This window comes from Camelus dromedarius, chromosome 5 (assembly GCF_036321535.1).
Source record: "Camelus dromedarius isolate mCamDro1 chromosome 5, mCamDro1.pat, whole genome shotgun sequence".
Taxonomy (NCBI): Eukaryota; Metazoa; Chordata; class Mammalia; order Artiodactyla; family Camelidae; genus Camelus; species Camelus dromedarius.
The window spans coordinates 4,941,661-4,968,087 of NC_087440.1; the positions used below are offsets into that span (position 1 = coordinate 4,941,661).

The 26,427-nt window shown below is 37.1% G+C and overlaps 1 protein-coding gene across 10 annotated transcripts in view; it reads left to right on the forward strand.

Annotated features, from left to right (window-relative positions):
* LOC116153395 (ubiquitin carboxyl-terminal hydrolase 3) overlaps positions 1–26,427 on the forward strand; it is a 213,828-nt gene that overhangs the window by 103,971 nt on the left and 83,430 nt on the right. For 9 of the 10 annotated variants that reach the window (XR_010380831.1, XM_064485514.1, XM_064485516.1 and 6 more), the window contains 3 exons: positions 6,127–6,187; positions 10,202–10,333; positions 23,945–24,028. Coding sequence is in view for 9 of the 10 variants with exons in the window: in XM_064485514.1 (XP_064341584.1) it covers positions 6,127–6,187; positions 10,202–10,333; positions 23,945–24,028 (277 nt within the window). In the remaining variant the exon portion in view is untranslated. Of the gene's footprint in view, positions 1–6,126; positions 6,188–7,244; positions 7,363–10,201; positions 10,334–23,944; positions 24,029–26,427 lie in introns of those variants that run through there. The other variant, XM_064485520.1, reaches the window with a different exon arrangement.

A 26,427-nucleotide genomic window follows, 5' to 3' on the forward strand; every position in this document is an offset into this window, starting at 1 on the left:
TTTTAAATACCTGCTGCAAACATTTTTTCATTGATCATGTTTTTAAGAACCTGTAGAGTTGTAATCTTGGATTTTGGTGGATCTTACCACATGTTTAATAATTTAGAATACATTTATTTCATTAGGACAGTATTTTAATAACAGTATCTTTAAATTTAAGACATTTAAAATTTATTTTTATTATAGAAGAAGTAATGCTTTTTGAAAAAATTCAAAGTGTATAGCTGAAAGTAGGTCCATGTGGCTCTAATCCCCTGTCCCATTCTTTTTATGTGACTGGTAACAGTTACTATACACCCTCCTAGACACTAAACATTTTATATATGGATATATAATACGTATGCAGAAAAACATAGCATGGAATCTTTTTAAAGCAAAAATGACAACTTTCTGGACTTACTGCTTCGCAGCAGTCCATGCCTTCAGACACCGAGTTTGAATCCCAGTTCTGTCACTTACTAATTTATTAGCAAGGTACATAACCCCTGTGCCTCAGCTTCCTTACCTATAAAACAGACCAAATAATAGTACGCACTTCCTTGGGTTGTAGAGAGTTAAATGAAGTAATAGTTATAACGGTGTGTAGTGGTGGTTGGCACATAGTGTGTACTAGATAAATACTAACCTTTAAAAAAAACTCATGTTACGGATGTTTTCTTAAGAGTTGCTGATCTTTTTGAGTGTTGCACTTTAAAACATCCTCTGAGTTGCGGGTGGGGTAGTGTTCTGAGCTTTACTGCTGTGGCAGCATGTCTGTACTGGTTTTGTACAGCGATTCCACACGCTTCCCACCCTCGCTGTTGCAGTGAGTTGCTGTTACTGATGGGCAATGAGATGGGGATGTGTTTGCCTTTAGATTATACTGCATTAGCAATTAATCTTTTTGCTAAGCCTTTAAAGAAAATTAGGAGGAGAGTGGAGTTGGAGGAATTATATCTGTAGGGGAATGATGTGATTATTTAATCTACTTTTTGCTTTATCTTCTTTGAATAATTATATAATTAGAGGGGACCTGCTAATTACTTAGTCCTCATTTTATGGTGAAGAAATTGACCCAGAATAGTAGTGAAGTTCTCTGTTGTATCGCTAGTAATGGTGGGCCCAGGACTGGCATCCTGGTCATCAGATCCTCCCCTTCTGCATCCTTAAGAAGCTCAGGAGCCTCTCTACCAGTTGAAGCAGCTGTTGAATAATGGACGGACGCACTATAAGTGGCTTGCCTGTGAGTGCTGTGTGCTTGAACTGTTTTTTGTGTAGAGACAGTGACTAAGTTGTGTCATAAGCACTAGTGCATGATGTTTTATAAGAAAAAAATTTAGAATTTCAGGAGAATTGTTGATGGGCTTTGACTATCACATGTATTCTGTATTATTTGGTTCTGTGTAGTGAATACTAAGGGTATTGAAGACCAGTGGTTACGTGGGGGGAACGTCACACTCAGTGAGGGTGCCACTTCGTCTTGTGAACACCACTCGAAAACGTTCGTGCGTAAATAGGCCGCTTTAAGCACGGAGCTCCCTGGTTTTCTGCCCTTCTGTATCTCTTGATGAAGGAGCAGACTGCTGTTCTCTGGAATGTAGATCACTTGGTTGCCTTCCCTCTGCCTCTGTGCCCTGTCAGTTCTCACCCCCAGGTTTCCGGGAGAGTTAAAGCTTTGGGCGGGGGCGGGGGGCTTCAGGAAAAGGACGTGAGTGTGAGCGTGTTTTGGAGGCTGGGCTCCTGCACCTCTCTCCCCGCTTCTCCTTTGTGGGGAATGGCCCTAGCTCAGGAGAGGATCAGACTCTCCACTCCCTCCCAAGGGGCGCTGCCGCCCACTTGCAGGGCTTGTGACGAGGAGGGGAGGAGAGCAGGGCTGGGGAGGCTCCTGAGGCTGAGGCTGCAGCAGGAGGAGGGGAGAGGAGGGAGCTCGACAGTACCGGCCTCCCAGGCTGCGAGGAGGCCCGGGGGCTGAGAAGGGAGACACCCAGCTGGGGTTGGAAGAATCTAAGCATATGGGAGAGATGGCTGGAGGAGAGTAACTTTGAGGACGTTGTATAATCTGAGCAAAAGAAGACAAGACTGTTTATGAGATCCAGAACCCTGCCTTGGCCACATGTAACTTGGGAGAAATACACTGCCTGGCTTCCTGGCCTTGACGTCACCTTGAAGTGTAATTAGGCATAATAAAAAGAGCCTTTATATAAGTTTTCAGACTTACCTTTTTGAACTTCTACAAGGTTCCATCCTTATTATCCTCTTTCTCTCATGTACCAGCATGTAAGATTAAGACAATAAAAAGCTTCAGTTTAATATTTTTATGTTTTGCTGGATAGTATATTTATAACTTAAAAACATTTTATTGCCTATAGTTTTATTATATACACACACATGCACACACAATATAATATTTCAGTTATATTATGATTCTTGTAGTGTTTTATAGAAGAGCCTGGAAAATTCTAAGGCAGTTTCCATAGGAAATGTGTTCATTCTACAGATAAATTTGAAACTTGTCTGCTATAAGTTGAGACTACCTTTCATAATAAGATATTTCCTCTGGCTCCAAGTCTGGCAACACGGCCTCCCTGACCACCTCTGGGCTCCGGTCTGAGGACAAGGCTGATTATTACTGCGCCTCATATAGAAGCGGTGGCCCTTTTGCGCAGTGGTCCAAGTTCATGGGGAGGTGAGACCAAAACCTGCCCTGAGCTCACTCAGCTCTTCTCTCCAAAGTCAGGCTTTCATATTTTTCTTATTAGTTTGTTCTGAAGTAATTAGAAAATTAAATAAAAATTTAAAGATTTCATGAAGGAAAAAAAAAGGTATTTCCCGCTAAGGTAATTAAAATAAATGATTTTAAGATTATTTGTAGTATTCTTTTATTCATGCTATGCTCTGTTCTATTCTTAGTTTTTTGAGATTTTAAAGTAAAAAGTAAATTTAAAAATTGAGGGTTTAAAGCCAGTATTTTTTGTTCTATTCTTAGCTACAACTCTGGATAAGGTGTGTGTATACAGAGTGAATATTCTCCAAAGCAATGTAATAAATGGCTTCAGAATGCCCCATAATACCCATCGCTATAGCTTCCTGGCCTTCAAATGTTTCTGGTGGGAAAGTATTAAGCTCTCAGAGAGTACTGTCATTTAAATAGCCAAAATCAGCTGTCCTAACACACATCGTCTTAATTTTCTTACTGTAAATATTTATGATAGAAGAAAATGGGTTTCTTAACTCAGAAAGTGAGGTCTTTTTTGAGATTTGGTAAAAGGCGCACTTATTTCCAATGTTTTAGAAAGTCAGTACTATTTTATTTCCTTTTATTCTTTTTCCTCATCCGTGTCTTAAGTGCTTATTTATTTATTTGAAATGCAATTCACATAATATAAAATTAACCATTTTAAGGTGAACGGTTTGATTTAGTGCATTTAATACATCTACACCTACCACCTCTATCTTGTTCCCAGATATTTTCATCACCCCAAAATAAATCCCATACCTAGTAAGCAGTTACTCCCCGTTCCTTCCTCCCCTCAGCCTTAGGGTACCTTTTTTAAAATTTGAAATTGAGAAATTAAAAAATTAATACAACTTTGTGTTATAATTGATATAAGACTAGGTTTAGTCTGTTCTAATGGTTGTAAAATCAGATCACAAAACTGTGTATGCTTCATGTATATTTACAACCATAAGGGGGAGAAAGGAATACTTGGTAGGAAACACACCAAAGTAACAGTGATTTTGCTCTAGATTTTCTTTTCTTCATTTAAAGGAGGGGGAAAAATCTTCCTATAATTACACAACAAAACAAAAATAAAAACAGATATTTAAAAGCTTGGGCCTAAACTTACTATTATTATAACATAATTATTTATTGCAGGATAATATTAAACTTCTTTTGGATTGAGTACAATTTTTTTTTTTTAGTATTTTTTGAAAGAAAAATATTTGCTGGAGGAACAGAACTACATAATATTTGTAGTTTTTCAACCCTCCAGATTATCTCAGATCATGAATTGTTGTTTCAAGTAAGCTGTGTTCTAATTTATTTTTCATTTAAAAATGAATTTCGTGGGACTTTGTTTTCAAACTATAAAAACATCATATTCTTGTTGATAGAAATAAAATACCACAGGGGTGTACAAATAAAAAGCTACCAGTCTCCCTTCACAATAGTCTTCTTTTGTATCTGCTTAAAATAATTGTAGCAGTTTGGCAGTCTGGTTAGCCTTTGTCATGTGGCTTACACACACATATAATAAAATCGGACCTAATTGAGTGAAAATCTCAAAATGCCTTTAGGGTGGCCCCATGTCTCTCTCTCTCTCTCTCTTTTTTTTTTAATTGAGTTACTGGAGATTGAACCCAGGACCTCAGGTATGCTTGGCATGCACTGTACCACTGAGCAGTCCTCCCCACCTCCCAACCCTGACTCTCGGGGGGGGGGGGGGGGGGGGGGCGGCTCCACTCCCCCTTGCTGTCAGTTAATGTAAATGTGTGAATGCACCTGGGAAAGGCAAGGCCCCAGGCTAACTGCAGGGGGACTCTTACCACTGAAAGCTTTCTTATTGAAAAATAGTGCCCTGTTGTGGCCAGACGGGCAGTGCATCACTGCACTCTCCTAGTCTTCCTTGCCCTCTCCTCCCTCTTAGCATAGAATGAATGTATGTCAAAAATTTATTCGTCTCCTTAATGAGGGAACCAGCAGGATGGTAAAGCTGATTCCAAGAGCATTTGAGAAATTAAGTGTATGCAGGCACTGAAGAACGAATGTTGAAATAAATTGCTAGACTAAATAAATTGCTAGACTAGATACAAAATTGGTTAACGTCCTGCAGGTAGTAAAACCATAACCTTTGGAGTCTGCTGGACAGAAATTATCTCTACCAAATAAAATATATAAGTTTACCTGTAACGTTATGGAATTTGGGTCCTAATCAGTAGTAAACAGCAGACCAAACAATGGTATTTTAACTAAATAATCTTTGGGATGTTTATTGTACAGTGTGTTTCATCACACACTGAAAGTGCTTGCAGTTCTTGATTCACTTTATTTCCAGGTTTGGCTAATTTTTCTTAACAGTGAGATGTATGATTAAGCAAGACCAATATAGTGTAGATCAGATCTTGGAAGAGCTTGGTATCTTAAACTAAGAAATTTAAACCTCCATTCAACAACTGTTTATTGAGCACATACTGTGTGCCCGGCGGTGGATTTGTCATAGTCCCGAGTGTGTAATTGTGCTTTGGTGCCCCTCCCGTGCCCGTAGGAGGCCCACTGGTGGTTCTCAAGTGTTAGTATTAGGGAGTCACCTGGGAAGTTGTTTTTCTCAAAATAGACATGTCCTTTGTCCTTCTGTCCCAACCTCAATGTAGATGTCCCTGCTTGAGTAGAGCATGTGTGTTTAGAAAAAGCTTTACAGGTGATTTTTATATCCCTTTCCTTTAAAAAAATGTTGTGTTTATTGGGCTTTCGTTAAAAGGAATCGAATGAGTAAACAGCAAGCGAAATTGCAATCAATATTTTTAAAAGTTTCCATACCCCTTCTTGGCTGCCCCATCTCTATAATAAAACTAAAATAATGTCCTGATTATACCCTCAGCAAGAACTACATGCCGTTGTCGTATTAGAATTACATTTAATCCAACTCAGACATTAATTTGGGAAGAACTGGGCTTAGTCTTCTAATTGTATCCTTAAGTTATGCCTCTCGCTGAAGAAACTTAAAGAGTTGTCATTTATTTGTGGACGTATATGATCTGCATGGCAAAGACGCGATTGAAAAATTAGACTTTAAAATGTTTTTAATGAGGAAAAAAGACTGTCATTAACTTATTGGAGACTGTGGTAAAGGGAATAAGTAATAGAGGAGAAAAGTGTATATGTGTTTAACTTGTGGTGAAACTGTTTAAGTCAACAATTAAAATGAGCAGCTGTTGTGGACATGAGCTTAAATTCTCTTTGGTTTAACTTTAATTCGGCAACCACTTTGTGTAAATGCACTCACACAGCAGGGATTTGTGATTTCACTACGCCTCAGCAGCCGTGGAATTTATAACTTAATCACAGGATGTGATATTACAGATTAGGGGAGAAACTGGGAAATAACATGATACAATTGGTATATTGTGTATTTTTCTTTTTATTAGTGTGCCGGTCCAACAAAAGCCCCTGGGTCTGTCTGACTTGTTCAAGTGTCCACTGTGGAAGGTGGGTGACATACTTATTCTTGCTTTGCTACCCAGCTTGCTTTTTTCAATTTACCTTAAGCTTTGTGTCAAAGTTTTATTGATTTGGGTTTATTTAGCACCACTGCTTAATCATAGTGTGTACGTAATTCTCTGTAGGGCTTCCCTCTCCTAACAGAATCCCTGTTCGGTGATGGAACTGAGGAAAATCTGGAGAACCCTTTTTTGTTGGTACTCAGAAGAATTAATTTGATGAATAAGACAACCTACTAGTAATATGTGACAGTCTGCTAGTAATAAAAGATGAAATAAGGAACTCTGATGTCTTATGGTTGTTTTAAATCCCTTTTATTAGGGTAAATTTAAGCACACTCAGAAGTAGAGAGTATAATTAATTGAACCCTGTATTTTTACCGCCCAGCTTCAACACTTATCAACAGGTGGCCAATTTTGTTTCACCTATTACCTGTGCCAGCCTTACCTTTACTGACTTTTGAATCAGATCCCAGATAACACATTATTTTTCTAAAAATAAAACAAAACACTAGAATATTTACAGATCGTTCTCCCTTGAGAACGATCTCCCTGTTGGGGTTATTAATGCTGTCTCAAATGTACCACATGTTTCATTCCATTAAGACTTAACACCCCCAACCCCAGTTCCAGCCTGAGCATTTCCTCCTAGGTCTTTGCTCCAAAATGATGTTACTTAAATATTAAGTACGTTAGTAACTCTTCTAACACAAACTCAAATAAACATCCACCTTTGTGTGCCTTGTAGTAGCGCATTTATTTCAGTCTCTCTTTTAGCTTGGAAAACCCACTTTGAATTTACTTTAGAAGTTAATAGCCCGGCAGCAGGGAGATGGGAAATCATACCAAGTGGCACAGGCTGAAATCTGTACTGCATTTATTTGGACTGTTTCCCCACTGTTATTTATAAACCTTCATTGCATGAAGAGAGCATCTTATTTTCAGTCCTGGAATTGAGTATTTTTTTTCATGTACACTTAAGAGTACCTTTGGAGAATGTTAACTGTGTATCTTAATTGTGGTTGTTGTGGTTTTGAAATCTCTAGGATTTGGGGAACCTGAGAATACTTTGTACAGATAACATTTTTTTAAAAAAAGAAGAAAAGTAGAAGCACTTAAATACTGCACTTTGAAGAGACAGATTCCTCTCCTAGATTTTGAGAGGTGAGAGTTATAATGTAATAAAATTTATGTAATTCTATTCTCCAGTTGTCTCATAGTGCTCTACAGCCTAAATCTTGAAGGTCATATGTCAACAAAAAGACCTGACAAACTCTAAAAAATTGGAGAGATTAATGTCCTTAACAGCAGACAACAAGCAGTTCTCTAAGCAGGTTTGGAGAAATAATCAAGCTGTGAAAATTCTACCTAATAAAACTGAAAAAGAAGAAAAAGAAATTGAAAACTTTCTAGACTCTGTAGGCAGTATGCTTCCAATTGTAAGCAATCATAAATTTAGAAATTTGACATAGGTTCAGAGATACATGATTAAGTAGATTACACAGATGAGAAGAGCCTGCATTTAGACCTTCATTTTACATAGCTGATTGGCTAATGTTCTTTTATCATGTAATCCTGGGTATTGACTGCCAAGGATTCTGTTTTTTTTTTTTTAGTGATTTAGCCCACTTGTCTATAGGGAAGTCTTAAATTTATTTTTTCCACTAGGAAACATAGTTTATCCATAGCATATTTGAGTTATATATCCTATTAGTCTTCATGACACCATCCCATTTAAGCTATTTTTCCAATTTTTGCTGTTGTTAAAAAATCTGTGATGTGTATATTGACACTTTTCCTTTTTAGACCAAATTGTCTAGTTAAAATCTAAAACTGGATGAGAGAAATGTTTATTTTTAAGTTGGCCAGTTTATACATGTCGGTTAACTTCCGACTGATGTTTTGATTATTAGCCAAAACATTGTTAATCTTAATGTCAGCAGTGAAGTAGCCCTACTGTGTCACTGACGTTGACATGTGAGCATTTAGTACATTTGGAGACTACAGTATGTGTGTAAATGAACTATATGTAATGTAACCAGTTTCCAAAGATTTGAACGTGGTAATGCCTTTATTATCATTCCCTATTGCCTTTTCTTGGATTCTGAAGGTACTCCTCATTATAAATATTTCTTTGTTTTTCATGGCGCAGTGTAAATACATATAAGCCTAGGAAATGAAGCTGTAAATACATACAAGCATAGGAAGTTAAGCTGATTAGGTATTGAACCTATAGGCTCCCCTGGAGTTTATCTTTTAATTAAATATGGGGTGTTTCCTGACCTGTGCAATGTGTTATCTCAAAGTATGGACTTAATATGATGGCTTTCCAAGCAATTACGTTGTTTGGATTCTGTATAAATAAGTAGCTAAGCAGGAGGCGGGGTATATAGCTCAGTGGTAGAGCGTGTGCCTAGCAAGCATGAGGTCCTGGGTTCAATCTCCAGTACCTCCATTAACAAAAAAACCCCCAAAAACCTAATTACCTCCCCCTCTACCACCACAAAAAAAAAAAAAAGTATTTAAGCAGATAAAGGAAAATACGAATAAAAATATTGCTAACATTCATTCATTCATGCATGCATTCTGAGCCATGGATTATTTAATCACCAAACAACCAACAATATAAGTATTGTTACCTGCATTTTACAGATGAGAAAACAGAAGCACAGAGAGGTTAACTCACCTGGGCTCCCCTGGCCAGCATGTGACAAAGCCTACTTTTGAACCCAGGCAGTCTAGTTTTTGAGTTTATACTCTTAATCATTTTTTAAAAATTCATTTTAGTCCACTTTTATAAACTTAAGACCCTTGTACCCACAAGTGTTGGTTATGTTTATTACAATGAAAAAATGTGGGAAAAAGCCATGACCAAAGTCAGAGTTGAGTGGAGGTTAGTAGTGCCTCTCATGCTTCCAGCTTTCCTGGGGACAGAGGCTGGGCTTGCGGTTGGTCCTCCTCGCTTTCCCCAGCTTTCCCCAAGGTAAGTGTTGCTCCTTGCACAGTTAAGGCGCCTTGTGACAAAAATGTCACCTTAACTCTCTGAGCAGAGTTATTTTGGTGCTGTTAAATCAGCATTCGTTTTGGCTGTTGTGAGTTTTCCATTAGGCTTTGCCTTCTACAAATTAGCTGCTTTCTAGGAACTGGGGAGTTGTAGTTTTTGTTTTATAAGGGTCTTCAAGTAGTGGTCGGTTACGGCTTTGTACATATTTAGGTGAAGATGTAGGTGAATTTGTGTGCACAGCGTATGCATGTGAACCCTCAATTCAGTTTCATTTTGCTTTTTGTGATAGATTTATTCAATCTGAATTGGAAAGTGTTAATTTTTATGACTGTAGTCAACCTTTGATTATCTTTGTCCATGTAGAGAAAGAACAGTTTATATAAGGTTAACATGAGTTGTGTTTTGTTTGGGTTTTTTCTAAACAAACCTATTCCATATGAGTGGAGTGATTGTGCAGGCATTCAAATAAAAGATTTGCAGCCGTACTGATGAGAAGGAGATGGGAGGTTGTCCTGTTTCACTATCTGATTCTCATGTGTTTTATTAAGCAGAGCCCGTGACCCTGTGGGCAGTGACTGAGTAATTTAGTTTACAAAACCTGTCTTTCATAATAGCCTGAGTTGGGGGTTAGCCATCTGAGAAACACTTTAGAAAAGGAAAAATGCTGTAACAAGTATCTAGCAAAGGAGTTGATAAGTGATAATAACAAAGGTGTTGAAACTGATTTGCGTAGGTAACACCTTCCTTGCCCGGCCCCAGTCTTGTGTATAACTAAAAGCCGACTGTCATATGTGATTGCGAAAGAAGAGCATATTTTAAGTACTCAGCTTAATAAATCACTAAATGACTGAATGCTTTTACAGGATTGAATGCTCTTATTAGGAAGAATTCTTTCTCATTTCTGATTTGATAACCATTTAATTTTATTATCATTTCCTACTACTTTACCTTCCAAAGCAGTGTTTAGACTAAAATAAGTTTTCATTTGGTTTTTGTAAGGTATGTGAATGGTCATGCAAAAAAACATTATGAAGACGCACAAATACCCTTAACCAACCATAAGAAGTCAGAAAAGCAGGAAAAAGCTCAGCACACGGTGTGTATGGATTGCAGTAGCTACAGTACGTACTGGTAAGTATTACTGTTTTCTGAAAACGGTGTTCCTTTACTGTGAGTGCAAGTGTTTTCTCATCTTCCTCACTCTTTCCGCTCTCCCCAGCCTCTTAAAGCAGTCGAGACGGCCACTGCTGCCTGTGAGTTCTGTGAGGACTCACAGGGGATAGGGCCACCAGGACCACGGTCCGTATTCATTCCGATTTCCCTTTGCTTTGCCCATTCAGCGTCTCGGCCGCCTCTTCTTTCCCACCCCCCCGTAGGCTGCAGGGAAATGAAAAGTAACTATTATTTGTTGTTGCTCATTGTAAGTCCTTTTCTTTTTCTTGTTTTGTTTTTAATTGAAGAATGAAATGATTAAAAACTCATGCCCCACCTCAGATAAAAACCCATGTTCCTATTGTCCAGTTAACATTTTGTTATATAATCTTAAAATTTTAACTTCTTTGTTTAAAAAATTATTTTGACAGTCTCCCCACTCCCAACACAGTTCCAGTCTCCTGTTCTCCTCGGTAGATACATGTCAAGAATTTTGCGCGTAGCTTTTCAAACCAACTTTTGTTTAAAGTATCATATTTTTTAAACATATTGGGAGCCCTGTTCTCTCCTTGTAATATAGTCACGTGTCTGTTTCATATAAATGACAGTAAAGTGAGTATCTGTTTTTGTGATGACTTAGAACTAGGTTATTTGCATTACAAGTGATCATGTCCATTTGGTCTGCTCAGAAATACAGTGTGTTTTACAGTTTTAACTTCAGTGTGAAGCAAATTTCTTTCCTTGTCTAGTAAATTATGAACAATTCTTTACTTGTTTTAATCACTTTACTGAATTCAAAAGGTGTTTGATATTGAAAGGAGAAAAAGACCCAAGCTATTTAAAGGCTCTCTTTGGATGTGTTGTAGCTGCCACACAGCCCTTGAATCAATGTCACACAAAGGCCGTAGGTCATACTGGGCAGGGATGGGGATTTAAAGTCCAGACACCGCTTTTGATTCATACTTTGTACTGGAGTTGTGTGCTGGTCCTTTCTGCATCGTCCTTAGCTGGTTATTGTAGAAAGCTGTCCATCAAAAGGAAGGAAAGAAAGGTCGGTGGTTTAACATTGCTGTGACGGTTGAGTAAAGCCTCGTGAGGGCTAGCCATCCAGATCACTACCATTTCGGTGATCCTTTGTGCAGAAGGTGTCCAGACCTGGGTGAGAGAGAAGCTAGAGGCAGATGGCAATGTCAGTAGAAGTGAAAATCTTCTCAAGATTTTCACACAAGGCCTAGTGTTCAGTTTATTGTCATTTGTTCTCAAAACACCCCTTCCTACGAAAGCTAAGTGTTAGCCAAGCTGTTAAAGTGTTTTCATTAGTTTCCCCTCCTTCCCCTCAGGAAACTAGAATGACAGAGCTACCTAATTGGCAGAATCATGTGTTTCTGTAAGTTTGTAAGTATTTCTCTTTAGACAGCAGAAATTAAGATCGTTCTTGAAGTATCTGTCTCACAGTCATCGGTGTAGGTCATGGCATCCTGTTCATACCAGACGTTGAAAACATTGTCTTCTTGGTTTTCAGTTAGCAATGTGCATGAAAGGCTTAATGGGGAAGTTTGGAGATACAGCTAAATCTCTGTGTGCAGTGGGTTTTCTTGCTATTGGTGAGATTATGAGGAAATAGTAACTCTTTGAGGAAATTTAAAGAATTACCTTAGAATTTTCTTAATGGAGTGGAATTTTATTCATAGGTCCCTTTAAAGATAAAGATTATCTACTTTAACGTCTTTGTATATTGCATTTTGGAGGAATACGTTTATTAACTAGAATTGGAATTTAATTTGTTTTATATTTAATTTAATTTAATTTGTTTTATGTTGGAGTAGCGTGCTAAAGTACAAGTCATTTCACGGCCGAATTGGAATTAAATGGCAGATCTTGAACCTTGGGGAATAGACACCATGGCAGGGGCTTCTTGGCCAGTTGCCAGTCTTTTGTGTAAAGCTGTACAGAGCCGTGAGTGTGTGGACACCCAGAGCTTCTGAAGTGCAGGGAGCGGCAGCTGGTCACAGAACCATCCCATTTGTGGTTTTAGAACAAAATGCCAGGGAATTTTGCTCCTGTAGCGTGATACTGACAGCCTACAAGGAACCTGTGAGAGCGGTAGACCCATGAGGCTGCAGTTGAAATTCACATTTCCCACACCTCACTATGATGAAGAGACAAACAAAAAAGGCTTTCTTCTGCATGGGGTGTGTGTGTGTGTTATTTCCCAGTGTACTTAAGTATTTTCACTTTAGTTTGTAAATTTTCCTTGTGCATACATTTCTTGTGGTTAGACTGAATGGTTTGCTTCAGAGGTAAAATGTCGGTATATTAGGTTGAACCTATTTGATTGTTAATTATTATTTGTAGTCAAAAAAAGACTTTGACTATAGCTAATGTTGAAGCTCCTTTTCCAAGTGCTCTGTGGAAGTTGAAACATGCTCTGAGGCTGACAGTTTTTCTGTCCTTATCTTCCCTTTTCCAAGAGGCCCTGTGCATCTGTCTGTGCAGATCCTTTATGAAGTTATCACTGAGCTGTCCACACTGCGCCACCCCCCGCCCCCGCCCCAGCTCCAATTGTAGCTGGATGTAATCTCTCCTAAACTCAGAGTTCCTGAGATACTTGTAATTTCCTGCTGCACGTTAGTTATTTGTAAATGTCCCTGGAGCCTGCAGGAGCCATATGTCACATCTTTGTATCGACCACAGTACTCAGTGTCTGGTGCAGAGCAGGGCGTAGATGTTTGAAAGATTGAATTTTGTTAACTTATCTTCCAAAAATGGGGAAGGTTATACCAAATTTGTATTACTGTGCCCTCTTGATCCTCTTGGAGGACTGAAGGGCTGCGGAACATTTTTCCTGAAGATCTAAAATCATATATTCCATATACCTCCCAAGAGGGACACCCTTGCAGAGCAGCTCGCTTCACTTCTGATGTAAGGAGGGCATCCAGAAGAGGCACGTATCAACCAAGCAGAACAGCATAAAATAGGTCACTGTTTCAAAAGAGGGAAAACAACACCAAAGGGAATAATTCTGATTTGGCACAGACCCACTGCTTTGAGAATCAAATGAAGATTTCAGTAAAACTGAAAATCTCAAGATTTTCACACAAGGGCAAGTTTATTGTGTATTCAGTAATATTTCCTTTCCTCTCACCCCAACTCCCCTCCCCCGGTCAACACAAATGGAATTGTATGTGGTGTGCAGTACTGGATCAAAAAGAAAGATTAAACAGTAGGGACCTGGATTTCTTATGTAGACAGACATTTAGAGTTAGTATATTTAAAAAGTACTGAACAAATAATTTTTGACACCTGACATAGCCTTGTTAACTTATAATAGCTGAATTTCTGAGGATTCAAAAGTATGAAAGGGATATTAAAACTAAATTACCAGAATTTTTCCTTCTCGGCAGGGTAATGTTTTAAAAGCACTCCTTCAAACAGAGAAATATGAAATGTGAGTCAACTCATTTGTCTAGAAAATGGACTTCTAGTTCAGATTTTAAACACCTATAACAAATAGTTTTAATTAAAACGAATAAAAATAAAGCTTTTATTTGTGGGCTTAAATTGATATTGAATCGTTTTCAGAGGCAGGTGTAATTAAAAATGGGAAGATCTTTTGTTACTAGCCTTATAAACTTTTGGGCACAAATTTTCAATGTTGTAAGGATTAGATAAGAATTTTTTAAATTTAAGAACAGTATTTTGGAGTTTTAGTAAAAAGAAACCTTTTAGTGCATGATCTGAAAACAAAAGTTTCTTTGTTGATAAGCTGGTGCTTGTCTGCTTTTAACAAAGAAAATGGATTTTCTCTGCAGGTATTCTCATTTTCCAGAATTGGCTTATTTGATGGCAATACATTAGAATTGAATAAAAGAGAATTTAAAAATAAGCCCATTTGCTGGAAGAGTTCTTTTGATTTTAACTTTTCTTGGTTTGAAATAGGTGAAGTCATTAGAACATCAGCTTTTCTTGTTTTTTTCTTTTCTGTATCTGTATCTTGTCATTTATAATAAAACTAGAGGTCAAAGTTTCCTCTAGATATCCTATTATGATGATATTATCTATTAAACAGGGGAATGAAAAAGAATTTAAAACTTCATTTATTTACCCTTGTCTTTCTTGAGGGTTACTTTTTGCATAAAAGTTTGGTTTGTTTTTTTTTTTTTTGTATTAGTGTTACACATGACTTACTGTATAAAGATTGCTTTGTAGCCAGCAGATTAAAGGACTTGTTTCTTTACTGTTGCTTAAAATATCAGTAATTTGTAGATGATTGCTTCTTGTTTCAAGTGAGTTAAGAAACGGTTTGGTCTGAGAATATTTTCTTAGTTCTTCAAGACTCTGATGTGGAGCCTTATGACTTGGGTAGCTTCAGTAGCAGTAACAATAGGCATGGAAAAAGCTTCAGAATTTTAAAGCTGAGAAAGAGAGAGAGAGTTCTCTTTTGGGCATGACATCTGTCCCATACAGTTTGGTAGCAGTTGAGCAATTAAAAGTTGCTAGTGGGCATTTACAACAGCTAAGACATGGAAGCAACCTAAGTGTCTTACCAACAGATGATTGGATAAAGAAGATGTGGTGTAGATGTAGATACAGTGGAATACTACTCAGCCATAAAAAGAATGAAACATGCCATTTGCAGCAACATAGATGGACCTAGAGATTATACTAAGTGAGGTAAGTCAGAGGAAGGCAAATATTGTATGGTATCATTTATATGTGGAATCTAAAAAAATAATACAAATGAACTTATTTACAAAATAGAAAGAGACTCACAGATACAGAAAACAAACTTACAGGCTACCAAAGGGGGAAAGGGGGGAGAAATTTAGGAGTATGGGATTAACAGATACACACTACTTTGTAAAATAGATAAACAACAAGGATTTACTGTATAGCACAGGAAACTATATTCAGTATCTTGTAATAACCTATAACAGAAAAGAATCTGGAAAAAGAATGTTCATATAAATATGTATACCTGAGTCACCTTGCTGTAAAAGAGAGTGGCTAGTGGGACTGAGGAATTGAGTGTTTTTATTTTATTTTATTTTAATTATTATGTTTAAATTACCACTTGGTTGGTAGCTACTGCATCAGTGTGGCCTCAAACTTAAAATTTAACATTAAGTATATTACTATTATAAAACTTTCAAAACCTTAAGACAAAAATCTGATAGAAACTCCAAAAAGAAGTCAATTTTGCTAATTAAAATAGTTGTTAAGTTTAACCAAAGCAAATCTAATCCAGTAAGATGTGTCAAAAAGACATTATATAATTACTGAATTAATTTCATAAGCCTCCATATTCATATTTATTCATATATTCATTTTCAAAGGAAAACTCAGATTATTGTATCATTGAAGCAAAATTACATTTATAAATAAACCACTTCTGATTTTTAAGAAACTGATAACATTGAAATAAAAGGAAATTATTAAAATATGATAGTCCCCCCCCAAAAGAAAGCAGCTATCACATACTAATTGGTGAAATATTAAAGTAAAGCCCTCTCTGTTACATCAGAAACAAGACAAATGTTTCTGTCATCATTTACATCACTGTCACTATTTTTAAACATTGCTTTGGCAGTTCTAACCGTTGAAATAAGACAAAGAATAAGTAAATAATTGCTATAAATATTGGAAAGAAAGAAAAATTATTTCTGCTTTCAAATTATATAATAGAATACCCAGAAAACTCAAGGGCTTTATTTAGTACAAGTAGAATTAATAAGAAATTTTAAAATAGTGCATGATAAATATGCAAAAACTAAGTTTTTTCTTCATTAGCAGTCATTAGTTAAAATTGGAAATGACCAAACAAAAAAAATTCAACATAATGACAAAAACTATAAACTATATCTAGAAATAAATGTGTTAAAGAAAGACACAGAGCAAAGATACAGATCCTTTATGAAGGAAACTCAGCATTATAAGCAGTTCCTTTCTCTTCCCCCAGATTTTTACCTTCAAAACCTTTGAGACAAGTTCCTTTGAGACATAATGTGAGCAACATCTTAAGAAAATAACAACATCAGAATAGTGTATATTGTTTTTATCCAGTTAAATATTCATTGAGAACCTGCTGTGTGTTAGGGGCCTGCTTTTTAGAGCAATGGTCTCCAAAATAATGTACTTGGGGGTATGGGAAGAAAATATCAGAACTTCTATTAAAACCTTTTATCTGAAGAAAAAAAAAAAGCTTTGCAAATATTTACTCTGCCTACTGCCAGTGGTCGGTGGGTGAGACGGTTACGTGGCGTGAACCAAACGCGGAGGGTCCCGGCTCGGAGCTTCACGTGTTGTCCTCACCCTTGCTGACGTCTGGCCGTGGCCAGTGTGTTACAGTTTCTGTCTGCCTAGTTAATGTGGATTTACTTGATACTACCAAATCAACCCTCATCAAATGGATACATATTTTTGCACAAGAAAAAATCCTCCAAGATAACACTAACAGTAGTAACGCAAATACTGGTGAACAAGGCAGAGGCAAGCTGACATACGTTACTGTGAGCTCATCAGACGTACCGCAAAGTAAAGATACTGGCTCTCTAATAAAAACACAGACCAAGCAGATCTTATTAGTGGGACAAAAAGTTCAAGAGATCATAGGAAGTAGGAAATTACATCCACTGTCATTTATGTCAAATATCACCCTATGTGTATATTGTACTTTGAGATATTAGTTGAATAATACTCTGAAGATATCCTGAATAGCAAGAAATTTTAAAATAGTTTATTTCATCTCTAGGTGATTCTTCTAAAAGTTTTCTTTTTTAACTATACGTGTATTATTTTAGATTTACTTGCGTATGTAATTAATACAATTAATACAAACGTATATTGGGTGTGGTGGATGCTCAGTTTTGTGGCTTATTTTTTAACTTGATTAGGAGCCATTGACAATAATTTGAAGGTTTTCTCTTAGCAGACTGGTGTTTTGTCTTTTATAATTAGAGGGGGCATGAGGTGCAGGGCAAAAATAGGAAGGAAGCAAGCGCTTCTAAAATTAGGGTTTTTAAAAGGAAGTAAACCTACATTAAATTGTAGGACAAGCAAGTGACTGAGCCGTGCTGCATGTTTTAATTTTTGGAGAACGGGGAAAGGGTACACATGGGGGTGGCCACGTAGGGAATATTTTTTACTATTAAAACAACTAAGTGGTGCTACTTGGAAAATACTGAGGAGGGTAGGGAGTTGGTGGTGTATGGGACGAAAGCATAAATCTAAACGTGAAGCAGGTAATGCTGAAGGGAAAGGGAGGATTTAGGGGGGAAAGGTGAGAGAGAAGAAAATTTAGGTGAGGTCGACATTGCGCAGACCATCAAGTACTGTAGCTTAATTCAGATACAGGTATCTGTGGATTTGAAAGTCACTGTATTTGGGGGTTGGGGGGATATCACCCCAAAGGAGGTAACCAAGGTATAGAACAGAATGTTAGTTGAGATTGAGGAGAAAAATGATGAGTTTGGGAGAGATTATATAAAGAAACATAGAAAGGATTAGGTATGATTAGATGCTAGAAATTAGAAAAAATCAAAATTAAAAATGTGCACATAAATTTTTTTTTCTTATCTCTTTAAAAATTTTTTTTCACAATGTAATGAAAAAATTGGACAGTTTTGCTATTTATTAGAGTAAGCAGAATTTAAAATAACTTAAGCTGTGGTTTTTTTAATCAATTTTTAGCCTAATTATATAATAGTATAAATAACGTGTGTTTCTTATGAAAACTTACCTGCTACCTGGTAGATACTCCTTCAGCACAAGGTAGTCAAATCAATTGTGCATCTTCTGCCCTTAACAGTATGTAATACTCTGCATTTAACTAGTTTGTTAACCTTTGGCTTAAAGTAATGTAAAATTACTTTAGGATCATATTTGGCTCAAGGAGTTTGGTTTGAGGCTAAGTTGCACGTAGCTAAGATGATGGTGTAGTTTGTCTCAAGGTGTTGGGCATAGAGGAAGTGCCCGTCCTCCTCCTGCCTTTTTATATCTGACGTCCTCATCTAACGTCTCTAATATGTTGCCTAATGTGATTTCTAAGTGTTTTTTTGTCTTTAGTGTTGTTTGCCTAAATTTTCTTACGCAGTTCTCTCTTCTTACTAAATACAGAAGAAAATGTTTTCCTTACCTGACAAGTGTTCTGTTAGAAGTAGAGCTCATCTTTTCTGGAAGGATCACCTAAAATCACTAAATTAAAACTTGCCTAAGTGTTAATTTAATAGCCAAAATATTGGTTGTATAATATAGGTAGTTCCCGACTTTTGTTTGTTAGACACATGAAGTCCTGTTTATATGAAGGGGCACCAAAACCTGGACATCTGCTCCAGTTTCTCAGTGGAAAGAAGAAAAAGGGTAGCACTTTTTATAATATTATTTCAGTTACATTTTGGGAACCAGGTGTATTTTCACTTTATGACATGTAACCATATTTTATAACCATATTTCTTTCAAAATGGGAAAAAGCATTCCATGTTTCAGAGGACAAATCTAGAAGCTTTTGAAACACAACCTACAAGTTACGTTCTTTTTTTGTACTTCTTGTTCTGGTGTGACCTTTCTGAAGGGCAAACTAAGAAGAGTGGCTACATTTGTTTTCAGGTGTTGGAGGAAAGCATAATTCTGACTTGGTAGCTTCAACACAATGGTAAACGAGGAAGAGACTTTTTAGAGCTTTGTTTACTTTAAATCCTTCTGTTTGCCTTGAGACTTTTTAATACCAGTATTAGTAGGATAGTTTCCAGGTTAAAAATCAATGTCTCAGCTAAAGACAGCATTTAAATTCTTATTCATTTCCTACTTTTGTAACTTATTTTCTTTTGACCTCTGGGTCAGGGAGGAAGAAATCAAAACAGGGGGATGGGGGCAGCCAGAGGAGAGAGGGCTGTGAGGCAGCTCTTGGGTCCACCATGGAAGGAAGCTCACACGTATCCACCCTCTACCACGTGCCAGGCGCTCCTGAAAGTTTTGACCCTTAGAGGCAGGTGCTTTCCTTTCATTATCATCAGCCAACACTTACAGAGCGCCGTAGATTCAGGCAGTGTGCAGTTTATAATCTTAGCAGGAAATGTCCTTCCGAGTGACTGTAAGAAGACCTAAAATTGACTCTTGACAAACAGGGATAATTGCGAAAACTTAAAATGTGTTAAGCCAGTGAAAATATGTCCAGTTAAAGTTGATTTCTTGTAATTCAGTAAAGTTATAGTTGTTACCTCTTTATGATATTGGGCAGGTAGCGTCTTAGATATTCTTTAGACTAGCAGTGCTGTCCAACAGAAATAATTTATCCCATATGTAATTTATAATTTTCAAGTAGCCACATTAAAAAAGCAAAGAGAAATAGGTTAATTAATTTTAATTGTGTGTTTTATTTAGCCCAGTTATCCAAAGTATTATCATGTCAACATGGTAATTTATATAGAATTATTAGAGATAGTTTGCATCTTTTTTTATGAGACCTTCAAAATCCAGTGTGTATTTTATACATAGAGTGTGTCTCCATTCAGATGCTAATTTTTCATCCGAAATGCTTGATCTGTATTTAGTCATTAAAATTGCATAAAAATTTAGATTACAAACACTATTAAAGTTTTTCCAATTAATGAATAAAGTACCAGAAAACCCCATTTTCTCTAGTATTTGCATCTGTATTGACAAGACAAGATGTGACTCATCTTTTTAGAATAATTGATTTGACTCTGAAGCAAGAGCATATCAGTTTCAAAACTATCTAAGTTGAGTAAATCCACTAACTCTTGTAACAACTCAGTATTATTGAATTCAGGGGGCGATTATGTAAACTGAAAATCACCTCTAAATTTATGCATATCGCAAAGCAGTCTTCAATTTTTTTGTAGGTTCTGCAGCCAACTTAATGCTTTATCATGAAAATCTTATGCATATTTGTTCATGCTGAAGTGTGTAAAAATCATTATTGATTTGTATTATGAATAGTTTAAATTTTAACAAAAGTTCTAGTACCTGTCTGTCTAGGTCACAAACAAGCTTGCTCTCTCCTGGGATTTGTAAACTGAGCTCAGGCGTGTGCGTTGTGATCCAGGTGAGAAGGTGTAAACCCCGCTGTGATGTTTTCTCTCTGTCGAATACTGGCAAGTGCGCCTGTGGTTTCAAGAAAATCTTGAATTAGAGTTAACAGTACAGTGAACCTTTGTTAAATTCTTCCATGACTTCCAGTGAACATTGGCAGAGAACACATAGTCATTAAATTCATCATCTTCTATTTCTTGTAACAGCTCCATAAACTGGTGATGATTTGTAGCATTTGTACGTATGTACTGAACGATTTTCATAACTGCATCCATAATAGTCTACTTCAGAGCACACGTATTTTCAATATGTTAACACGCACTAGAGCAAATAAGGGAAATAATTCCAGTAAATCTGGGTTTTTGATCCCACGTGTCTTTTTTCTTTTAATCTAGCTGAAAGTGACGGATGTAAAAGATTAAGAAATATTTACAGCATGAGACTGATTGTTTTTAAGGTTGCGGATAGACAAAGATCTTTCAATTAGGAAGTCACTTGAGACAAAGCATACCCAAAGTATTAATTGGCCACCATTTCTTGTCTTGTAAAAGTCATCTAAAGCTAAAAATGAAAGTACTTAAAAATTTCAGATGTTGAATTGATTGATCTTACTAGAAAGGTCTTGTATTCACTGACAGTTGCTTGGTGGATCAATTGAAGATTTTTCACTTTTTATGAAATATCCTTTTTAATCTTTACCTCAAAATTTTAAACATAATTCCTGTAGCTGAAATAATAATTTATTGTTCCATCTTGCCATCTGAAAATGATTTTCTTTCTTGAGTAAGAATTACAAGTGCAAATCCTAAAAATCACTAAGAAATTTTTTTATTATACATTTCATTCTGATTTCTTTGTGAAAAACTGCATTGATTATATTTTGACTTGTAGAGAGGCAACTTCTCATTAAATTATTATGCACTTGCTGAAAATGACTCAATATTGTCTACTTTATTATCTTAAAACTTTTTTCCACACAGCTTGGTAATTTTGCTCCTCTGTAGTAAGTTGTAATTGCCATTCTTCGTAAAATTTGTGATATACCTTCTCCACTTGATTCTGCCTCATTAGTGTGCCTTCATTTGGAAGTGAAAAAAATTTTCATTCTTAATTTTTAAGCCAGAAGGATAATTTGATTATATTATAATTAAAACAAGTGTTTATTTATTTTTTTTTAATGCAGGCACTGGGGATTGAACCCAGAACCTTGTGCATACTAAGCAGGCACTCTACCACCCCCCAAATAAGTATTTTAATTTAACTACCAATTACAGTTTACATAGGTGTCCCTGTAACTCATGCTGTCTGCATAAGATAACGCAAATAAACACATGGCGCTGCATTATTGCATAGAAAAATAACTCTAACTGAGTCTTTCTGTTGACACAAACTAGACTGGTGATGCGCTTAGGTTCAGTCCTAGAAATGACACGTGCACCCACCGTGTGCACTGCAGTACATCCTACATTGTATAATCATAAAAGTGAAATATAGTATTACCAAAACCATGAAGTTGTATTTAATGGAGAAGTATTGTATACTGCTTCAGTTGTTAAGTAAAATTTTGTGTCAAGTAAAATGTTTAAATTCAGCTTCTCAGTTGCATCAGCCACGTTAGCACAGCTCTGGAGCCCAGAGCAACTTGCTTGAATGGTGACCATTCAGAGAGCGGGAGCAGCTAGACCCGGTTAAGCCAGGTTAGTTCAGAATGGAGCAAGCCATAAATAAATCTGTATTTCAATGTATGAAAATGTTACTTTAACAAATGTTAAAGCCTGAATCCATGTCACACCAAAAAGAACTACTTTAATACGGAAAAAATTAGTTATTTCATATCATGTGAAACAATTTGTTTCTTAAAGCAGCCATTTCTTGGTGGAGGTTAAGGGGTTCACGTTCCAATCAGCTACTCCAGCAGCATGTAAATACATGAGAGGTGATCTGTGTTTGCTCTTAAACTTCCTTTCCTAGGTGAACATTAGCATTTGGAGTTGTTTTTGTTTTGAACGCTGAGCACAGTTTTAGCTGAAATACACGCATCTGTTTATGCAAAGATAACATAAACACGTGAGCAGGAGTTAGAGTAACAGAGCAGTTTCTTTCGTCAGTGACGCCTGGGGTTCCTGGAGGAGCCAAGTGCCTTAAGCCCAGGTTTACGGAGCAGACCTTACCCCCTTCACATTTATGCCGAGTGGAAGCAGGAAATTAAACCTTTTCAGTAATTTAATTCCTCTGTGTATTTGTCGTAAAACTGATAAGGGATTATTCTCCTGCCATTGCTGGTATTTGACCATAGAGAAAGGGTCCAGGATGTAAAAGGCAGCTTTTGCTCCTCGTGGAAATGTTAGGGGTTGAGCACAGGCACTGGGAGAGCACGTCAGGGGTTCTTGATTGCCGGCGCAGGTAGGTAGTTAATGGGGAGAGGGGGTGTTGAGTAATTACCTATATATTTCAGTTAAAGTTTTCAAAAGCATTCACAGTTTGACTCCTGTGAATAAAAGATGCAAGCTGTGCTTTTGTGGGTAATTTTTTAAAAATTGCTTTCCATCATCCTCTTTTCAATTTTTTTTATAGACTGGTTTCAGGTATGTAAGAAATGTTTTTTGGATTCTGCTAGAGATGACCTAATTTTTACTAATCGCTATGCATTCAAAGTTTTGTTTGCTCAGAATGGCAGTGTTAATGTCATTATTCTTCGGTAGTTACAATAAGTAGTTTTGTTCAAAGCTGCAGTATTGGTACTAGCTTGTAAGTTGTTACTGTTAAGACTGGGCTTATTTCAGGAAAAAAAAAGAATGCTGATGTATAAGTTGAAGTTACTATGTGTGATTCCTTATGTTATTTGCTTGTTGTCTTGCACAGACACACACACACATACACACAAAATATCAGTCATAAAGAATACCTTAAATGTCTTTCTTCAAAACGGTTGTCAGTTTCCTGAAAGATGTAGCCACTCTTTTACAGTTTTGTCTTCTAACACTTCAGAATGAAAAGATGCATTCTTCTCAGCCATCTGAATTCAATTTATTTAAATTAAATTATGGGTAAAACGTATAGCTTTTCATTTTTTATCCAGCTATCCCCACAGGTTAATTGTCTTTTCCCTGCTTTTCACTTGAACCTCTCCTCCCCGCAAACTCCCCGTTAATTTGAGTTGGGAAGGATCACATGATGTTAAAGCTTCAGGCTTCATGCTCCAGGAATAGGATTGGAGGTTTGTGTTTCATTTTCCAGGTGTTACACACCACTAAAAAGAATATAACACATGTAGCAGCTTATTTCATTTTTGAAAGAGGAATTGGAGAACCTTTGAATAAAAATGTGAAAAGAAGTTAGTGTTCATTGCCTATGTGGCTTTTTAAAAAGGTTCTTAAAAAACATTCCATTGTGGATTCCAAGTCCTCTTTCAACTCACCAGCGATAGTAACTGCCTGCAGAGCCATGTGATCGTCTTGACAGCAGCCAGGCCTTTCAGTGATTCCATTACTGTGGTTTCCGCAAGCTCTGTACACGCATTGATTAATGTTTTCCTTGCAGTTATCGCTGTGATGATTTTGTGGTCAATGACACCAAGCTGGGACTGGTACAGAAAGTCAGAGAACACTTACAGAACTTGGAAAAGTAAGTAACAGGCCTTGGGAGAGAAGGGGTGGAATGGGATTGAGGGGTCTTGTAGAATTTCTGAGCAGGATTTTTGTTCATGAGTTCTGTACTTCATCATGTTTTTAGTGTGATTGAAATGTGAACGACTCAAACCTCAGATATGGGTGTCTGAAAATCCTCACGGTTCCTGATCATAGCTCAGCGTTCGTGCCATTTAACATTTGTATCCGTATCCGAGGGCTCCAGAGCCCGTTTTCTCAGTTATCACCCCACCAACCTGTCAGCTCCCCAGTTTATTTGCAAGGGGAATTTTGGGACTGCACAGGATGGGCAGAAAACAAAATAATCATTATAGAGCTTCCTTTGTTATAAAGCCTTATGAAATGTACTATGAGGTCTTCATAGAAGCTCTGAAATTGATCATTTTTAAGGGAAATTAGGATGAATTACATTGTTCTTCACTTTGCATCACTGTTAGAGCACAGGATCCTACTTTCTTTCCCTTTTTTGGTAGGGACGGTATATATCACAAAAGTACAGGAAGCTGTGAAATGCTTTGTCATCATAAGGAAGTTAAAGTACCTATGTGGATAGTTTTTTTTGTTTGTTTTGTTTTGTTTTTGCTATGGCTAAATCGGTTAGTCACATAAAACCCACTGGACCCAAAATTCAAGCAGTAACAGAAGCCCAAGTAGCCATGGTCTTTGAAGCTGCAGTGGATAAAAGCATGGCCCAGAGTGATTGCTGACTCAGGTGGAATTTGTGTAATTCACCCCTGATTGTCAGGTGCTATCTAATGTATTTGGACACTATTGTGAGATCACGCCAGAAGTGAGGTCCCTTAGCAAACTTACATGCAAAGCCGATAAGAGTATTTTGAAATTGCATACTGAGGGGGAATAACCCAAGCTCTTTGCGTGAAACACTGTCCAGCTTTGGTTAGCCAAAGTCTCTTGCATGTCTCCACCAGATAGGTTATAAGCTGATAAAGAAAGAAGAATTGATTCTTTAAAAGTCTCAACCAGTTAGAACACTTTGGGTTTAAGTACTTTTAGGCTTGTCATCTTGTGTCTCCTCTCCTTTTCAAAGAGCCTCCTCCCTTCTTTTAATTTGAACAAAGCAGCCGGAGCCCTGTCTGGAATGAGTCACAGGTACAGATGCATAGATGCAAGATACTGAATTTTGTCTCAGATTGTCACAGTTAACTGCAAAGTAGGAGACTCCTGCAGTAATTTATGTAACATCACTCTCTGATGTGGTGATGTTGTTGTAAAGATCTCACTAACCTGATTCTTTGTTAGAGAAGTGGGTAGCTACCAGGTTATTTTTTCCTGCCGCTTAGAATTTTCTCTAAGAAGAGGCTGCCATCTCAATGCCAGATAACTTCCTCAGAACTAAGTCAAACAGAAACAGGACATTTGGGAACCTGCTTGAATTTATGCAGTTATCCGATCTTTTATTGCCATTGACCACGTCACCAGGGAAAAGATGTCTCCGATCGCCTTGTCTACACTTCTACTTGGCCCCACTGGAAAAAATCTACCTTGTAGTCCTTTTCGTATGTTGAGGAACATCACCTAGGTTTGCTTTTGTTTCTCAAATGCAGGCTGGAATCTATAATGACCTCTACAAGTTAGAGCTGTGCTTACAGTCGTGTTTAATTTCAGACCGTGGGGCACGCGCTCGAGAGCAGCGCTGTGCGACAGAAACATTCTGTGATCAGCGCTGTCCAGTCAGGTGGCCGCGAGACACACGTGACTGTTGAGCACCTGAAAAATTGCTAGTGTGACGAGGAACTGAGTTTTAAATTTTACTTACGTTTAATTAGGTTGATGTAGCCGCATGTAGATGTAGTGCGTGGCTACCGGATTAAACAGCTTGGATCTAAAGGATTCTGCCCTTTTGAGAATCACTGATGGTAAAATTTAGTAACTTACATTTTGAAAAGCTAAATGCCTTATTTATATAAGTTGAAACTAAAAGTCAACTATCAGGCATTGTCACTAAGTAGCATATACACAGTGCTTGTGACTCAGCTTCTTTACTGACAGGATTTGTGAGGAAGTAAGTTAGCATCGCAGTCCATGGGGTTGATCTTTTCTTGTCTTGTAGTCACCAAGGCACTGAGGGACACACACACAGTTCTGAAGACTTGTTTCCTAAGAACATTTTTAGATTTGAAGCAACTGACTGTCACTAATATCTGATGCTCCAAAGACATTATAGTTCCTGTGGAAATTCTGAAAAGAAAAATAATTATGTATTTACTCTGGATTAGCCTGGTACTTTTGGAATACAGGAAGGAGTTGGTAGACTTAAAAGTCTGTGTTGTTTAATAGTAGTTTTTACTTCCTTTAGATCAGTTCTCCTGACATATAATAATTTGAAAGTGATGCTTTGAAGATAGGAATTGCTTT